Source organism: Grammomys surdaster, unplaced genomic scaffold (assembly GCF_004785775.1).
Source record: "Grammomys surdaster isolate TR1022 unplaced genomic scaffold, NIH_TR_1.0 128727, whole genome shotgun sequence".
In the NCBI taxonomy this organism is placed as follows: domain Eukaryota; kingdom Metazoa; phylum Chordata; class Mammalia; order Rodentia; family Muridae; genus Grammomys; species Grammomys surdaster.
The window spans coordinates 6,601-12,907 of NW_021621902.1; the positions used below are offsets into that span (position 1 = coordinate 6,601).

Consider the following 6,307-nt stretch of genomic DNA (forward strand, 5'->3'; position numbering starts at 1 on the left):
ATTTCCCTTTGCAAATAAGCAATATGTCTGTCCTATAAAGAGCTTCCTTCTGGGAAGTTGGGGGTGTGGGGGTGTGGCCCAGTTGGCAGGATGTTTGCCTTGGTACGCATAAAGCCCAGGGCTCCATCCTTTGTACTACATAAAGTTGGGCATGGTGGCACACACTTGTAGCCCCACATTTGAGAGATGGAGGCAGGGGGATCAGAAATTTGAGGTCATTCTCAGCTATATCCTAGCTAGGATACATGAGATCCTGTCTCATAGCAGCAGCAGCAAGAAGAAGAAAAGCAACTCTGAATGCTTCTAACTGAAGAACAGATCACGGACAGCCTAGCTGAGGACATTTGGAAGCAGAGCTGAAACCTATTTCCATCCTCTATGTCCTCCATGGTGGGCTAGCCAGATGGTGACTACACTGGGTGTTCAGGATCCCAGTATGGCCTGCAACCTTTTCCAGGGTGGAGCTTTTAAGCACAAAAACTGTGACCTGGGTCAACATATTTCAGTTAAACAAGAACAGTTAGCCAAAAGTGGAACGACAGAGGTCAAAAAGAAGGTTAGTACATTTAGAGACGTTGTCATAACGGTGGACTTTGATGGAGTAGGACTTTGTTTTCATTTTGGCAGGTGGTATTGTCTACCTGCTGACTTTTACATCCTGAATGGTCCTTCCATCATGGAGTCAGTTGTGCTAAGGTCTGGGGGGCCTGTTACAGCCTCCACCCACATGTAATACCTACACATGTGCACGTGCACATGCACACACACACACACACAGAGGGAGAGAGAGATGGCCTCGTGAGAGATAATTAGGTCATGTCATTGCTTTAGGAAGGGACCAATCAGTGGTTCAGCTGCTTCCCTTAAGGACAGGTGTTTGAAAGAAAAGAGAAGACTGATCCCTGGATCTTTTGTGCTTCTGGTCTCTTCTGCATGTGCTCCTGCCCTTGTGACAGTGCCACTAGAGGTAAACTTGATGGCTCCTCCATGGGGAACTCCCAGGCTCAAGAACTATGAGTTAATAAACCATATTTGCTTTTATATGACCTAAACTCAGTTGTTTTGTTAGAACACCTGAAAATAGACTAAGAAGTTGACGTTCAGACCTTGAGGAAGCCTCTCTTCCCTATGCTGGCACAGAGTTCGATTCCTTTGCTGATCTCCTTGAACACAGATCACATGTTTCAAAGACATCCTTAGCAGCCCAGTGATATGGCTCAGTGGGTAAAGGTGCTTGCTGCCAAGGCTGAGGACGTGAGTTCAGTCCCCAGAACCTACATGGTGAAAGGAAAAAACTGACTTCTACATGCTGTGGAATGCAGGCAACTACACACGTACACTTACACGTGAGTACACGCAGGCCCAACAAGCAGTAGATTTTAAGGGACAGTTGATACCACCCACTTGTCCCTCCAAATTTGTAAGTGCCATGCTATGCCAGTAGAGTCTCAACCAGGGGTATCTGGAGAAAAATAAAGATAAGAATAAAACAGTATCAAAGAAGGCAACTTTAATGTTTTAGGAGGGAAAAGATTTAATTTAAACACGAATCACAATGAAGACTAAAAGCATAAAAATCTAGGTACTGAACTAGGAAAGCTTGGCTGATTATCTCGGCAAATGCTTGCACTGTGAAGGAACAGGGTATTAGAGTTGAATATAGGAGGATGAGCAACTTCCTTAAGACCTCTAAAATTAAGCATTATTACAAGCTGTTGCTACAGCCTTCGCTTTCTAGTGAATAGCTAGGGCTCTAAGCAAAAGACCCTGAGGCAGCCTGAATTCCACTTGAGGGAAAGCCAGACCCTTCCCAAAGGATTTCAGGAGGGAGGGCATAGTCCTTTAGAGCTCTCCTCAGGGTGCTCTTGGTGTTCTTAGCGACGATTCCAATGATGAGCTTGTGTCTCTGGTGACTGAAGAAGCGGATAACGAAGTTCCACAAGCCAAACCACCATGAGACTGCAAGGACCCTGAGGAACATGTTCACAGCAGAACACATCATCAGCCTCAGTTGCCAGTCCATCTTGAGCAAGTCCTGGAACTGCAAGGCCCTGGAGGCCATCTCCAGTCTCCCTGTCCTCTGAGCTACCTGCTGAAGTGACTCATCATCCACGCCAAAGTGCTTCTGGTAGGTTTTGAGACCCCTCTCCAGGTCAGCAGGATCATATGCGGGGCTGACAGCTGGCTCCAGGTGTTCTGTGAACATCTGGTTCTCCTTTAGAAAGAATGCCTTATTGCTGATGTGCCCGTCGCAGACTTGAGAAAGAGTCTCTAAGGGATCTCTATACCTGATGTTGAAGATGTCTTTTTGCAGTGTGTTTCTAAGCTCTGGAAAGTCGTGAAAAACGGGACTGAAGCAGGATACCAGGAACATGGGAGGTTTCCTCACCCGACCATTCTGGAGATTCTCCAGGATATTCTTTTCAATACTCTGCAGTAGCTGGGGTTCGGCGAGGGCACTCGTGCTGAGGTCCCTGTCCAGCTTGGTCCAGACGACATAGAACCTCTTTCTCATGCTCTGCATGGCTTGGGCCAGCTTCACATGATTTGAGCTGAACTGCTCAGAAGCGATGATGATGATGAGGTCATAGGTGCTGATCTGCATCTCATCCAGGTAGCTCTCCACGCTCTGGGCTGTGGCGCCTAAGCCAGGCAGAACCCACAGCTCCACATAGGGAAAGTTGGAGGAGGAGTAACAGGCTGGTTCCTGGGTGGTCCTCACCACCCCAGTGGGAGCTGAATCCTCCTCCTCATGTCCAATGAGCCTAAGGGCATTGATGAAAGATGACATGCCATTGCCAGAGTCCCCAGTCACGGCGATCTTCACTGTGTATCTAGACTTACTCTCCATTTCACCTTTGGCTATGTGTATCACTTTCTGTAAATTCCCCTCTGCCACTGCCTTACCAATGTTCTCAATGACTTCTGGAGAGGAAGAGTTCTGGCTGGTATAGAACTGGCTGGTATCCCCAGCAGAGATAGATTTAGACTTCGAGCTGATGAGGAGCTTGAGAGCTTTGGCCATGTCCATGAAAAGTGTAAAAGTCTGCAGAAGAGAAGAGCCAGAGAGTCAGACTCAGGATGACACAGAAATCCACAGAAGTCACATACCCTAGGCATGGCTTTCAAATCTGCCGCCAGAGACAGCCAAGGCCCCTCACTTGAACAGAGTGTGGCGTGTCCTCTGAATGGGGTGGCTCTGGAGCTGCATAGCACCTCACATTGCTCACTTTGCAGCAAGACTGAAGAACCAAATGTTCAAGGGCTGGAGAGGTGGCTCAGGGGTTAAGAGCACTGGCTGCTCTTCCAGAGGTCCTGAGTTCAATTCCCAGCAACCACGTGGTGGCTCACAATCATTTATAATGAGATCTGATGCCCTCTTCTGACACACAGGTATACATGCAGATGCAGCACTCATATATATAAAATAAAATAAAATATTCAGCACACACCTTTAGTCCCAGCTCTTAGGAGGCAGAAACAGGTGGATCTCTGTGAGTTCAACGTCAGTATGGCCAACCAGAACTATCTAGTAAGACCTTGCCTCCAAAAAACGATTAATTTTGTGTATTTGTATGTGACTGCCTATACACACATGTGTGTAAGTGTGCAAACACATGTCTGTGCATGCGTGTGCGTGTGTGTGTGTGTGTGTGTGCGCGCGCGTGTGTGTGTGTACGTGCACCCGCGTTCTCATGTGAGACCCTGTCTCAAAAAAACAAAGAAATAACCTTTCTGTGTGCATCACATTTTAAAGCTTCACATCAGCCAGCTGTGGTGGTGAATGCCCTTCATCCCAGCAGAGGTGAGGGAATCTCTGAGTTCAAGGACAGCCTGATCTACAGAGTTCCAGGACAGGTAGGCCTACATGGAGAAACCCTATCTCAAAAATAAATTTAAAAATAAACAAACAAATAAATACATTAAAAGTCTCAAACTCAAGGCCATCTCTTTGATTCACATATTGTATACCTGTTTCGTGAAATGCTCCCAGCCGGATCCACCCCTCAGAATCCCATGAAGGACACTTTTCCTGTCCTTACACTGAAGAGCCCAGGTGTCTGCCCCATAAGGCCCACCGTTCTACCTGTGGGACCACTTCCAGGGAACAACTTCTGGGTGTTGACTAGTTCCTTGTGGTGACCCCAACCATTCTCTCATGGAGTGGCCTCTCTCCTCAGTCCTCTCCTGAGAGGCTTCCTCCCTTTGTTTCCTTCCTGAAGTGAGTCCAGCTTTACTCCTAAAACACTGCCTGCTACTACTTACACAGCAGCTGACCATGGAGGTGACCTCAGCATGGTGACCAGCCAAGAGTCCCAACCTGTGTTTGAAGACTCACCCAGCTCCTTGCAAACCCGACAAGTTTCTGAAGTCTCGATTTTCTGACAGTGCATCAGGCAAGCCATGCTACCCACTGTCCTTACCTTTTGTGGCATCTTCGTGACTAAATCCATGGGACGTTCTCTACACAGCTCTCTGCTGTCTGCTGTCTGTGTGAACGCTCTGTAGTCTCAACTCAAATGGCTGGGCTGGTGTTCCTCTCGTTCTTTCTTCTCCCTTCAACTTTATGTAGTATGGCTGAACTTCGTGTGTCTGTTATAGGCCTTGTGATCTTTACTCTTCTTCAGAACCTATTAGAAGAATGATATTACAACTGGTGACAGATGGGGAAATATATTGTTAGAAATACATAAGGAGCACTTTCTGCCGTCTTTCCGTGAGCTTACTGTGGTGCGCATGCCCTGGCAGGTGTTCTCAAGAGAGACAGCAATGCTGAGAAGAGAGACAAACATCAGGCCATGCTGCCAAGGCATCGTTCGGGTCCTAACTGAGATGATGAAGCAAAGCTACATCAGTGAATTTTAAATCATTGATGATCACAGAGCTGGGACCATTGTGGACCCCAATGGCAGGCTGAACAAGTGCAGATTGATCAACCCTAGATTTGATGTGCAGCTCAAGGACCTAGAGAAACGGCAGAACAATCTGCTCCCACCCCATCAGTGTGGCTTCATCATACTGGACCATGAAGAAGCAAGACAAAAACACACAGGAGGGGAAATCCCAGGATTCTTTTTATAGAGATGTAAAACATAAATAAAGAGCCTCCGTGGACTGTTAAAAAAAAAAAGAAAGAACGAAAGAAAGGAAGGGAGGGAGGGAGGGAGGGAGGGAGAGAGAGAGAGAGAGAGAGAGAGAGAGAGAGAGAGAGAGAGAGAGAGAAAGACAAGGCAAGAAAGGAAGGAAGGAAGAAGAAAGACATCTTAAATTACACAAAGCAGTTCCTGGTCACTTCTGATTTATCTAATGCTGACTACAATCCTCCATAAAGATCCAGATCTCTCTAAATCTTCTGGAAAAAGGGGATAAGAGATGGCTCAATGAAGAAAGTGCTTGCCCCACAAGCAGGAGTTTGATTCCCTGACATCCACTTAAAAGGCAGATTCAATACGCATGCCTAAAATATCCTCACAGGGAGGTGGGGACAGGAGGATCCCAGAGGGCTTGCTAGCCAGCCAGCCAGTCTAGCCAAGAGGTTCATTGAGAGATTCTAGTTCAATAAAATGAATTGCAGAGTGACTGAGGCAGACATCTTGACATCAGCCTCTGGATTACGCACATATACACACAGGCACTGGCAAGAAGACTCACAGGCACACACACTCACAGCCACATGTACACACACAAATGCAATAGTCTCACACCTGCACAAAAAGGTCATATACACAATTTACATGGTGGTCCTCGGTGTACTCTAGGTTACTCTATTCTGTCGGGTTGTGTTTCGTTATTACTCTCTTCCAAAAGATTAAATTCTGGCAGCCTGATAAGAACCAGCTTCTCCAATGCAGATAAACATGCCCAACTGAGTTAAACAAAAAGTTTCCTTATGAACCCAGCCTTCAAGTCAGGAGTCCCAGTCCCTGCGTGTTGCACGTGAAGAACAAATGCACGTTACACAATTCCAGGACGTTCCAATATTGCCTGTGGGATGTTCTGACCCTGGACTCTGGCCCCAGGAGAAACAGCAAAACAGTGGCCAAGAGAATATGAGTAAAATCCCACTTGCTTCCTTTAAACTATGCCCCATCAGCAGACCAAAACACCCAGGGATATGCAGGTAAAACAGAGAACAATGCCTCTCTGATGGTCGGTTGGAAGGGCTTGATTCAGCCAAAACACCAAAACCACCAGGCACTCTACGGTCCTCAAGGCAGGAAGGGAGAGTGTCTGCAGCACAGGGTCCCCCAAGGAACACATGACCCCAGATTCCCTGCCCTGAGCTGGTTTATAGGCTAAGCAGGAG

At 47.1% G+C, this 6,307-nt stretch overlaps 1 protein-coding gene across 3 annotated transcripts; it reads right to left on the reverse strand.

Annotated features, from left to right (window-relative positions):
* Window positions 1-1,495: 1,495 nt before the first annotated feature.
* LOC114615648 (immunity-related GTPase family M protein-like) lies at window positions 1,496-6,251 on the reverse strand. Of its 3 annotated transcripts, none has more exons than XM_028761324.1 (3): window positions 5,736-6,251; window positions 4,425-4,631; window positions 1,496-3,046 (listed from the first exon to the last, which is right to left on the reverse strand). In XM_028761324.1, the coding sequence occupies exons 2-3, from the start codon at window positions 4,452-4,454 to the stop codon at window positions 1,754-1,756; spliced, it is 1,323 nt and encodes a 440-aa protein (XP_028617157.1). In that variant the 5' UTR covers window positions 4,455-4,631; window positions 5,736-6,251; the 3' UTR covers window positions 1,496-1,753. The 3 variants fall into 3 exon arrangements, with proteins under 3 accessions (XP_028617157.1, XP_028617156.1, XP_028617155.1); XM_028761323.1 differs by having other exon boundaries at window positions 5,706-6,251; XM_028761322.1 differs by lacking the exon at window positions 5,736-6,251 and having other exon boundaries at window positions 4,425-5,102.
* Window positions 6,252-6,307: the final 56 nt, after the last annotated feature.

Excerpts from the sequence above, each read along its gene's own strand:
- LOC114615648 (XM_028761324.1), bottom strand. The coding sequence starts at position 4,454 with ATGGATTTAGTCACGAAGATGCCACAAAAG. Across the intron at positions 3,047-4,424 it reads TCACGAAGATGCCACAAAAG|ACTTTTACACTTTTCATGGA; the intron begins GTAAGGACAGTG and ends TCTCTTCTGCAG.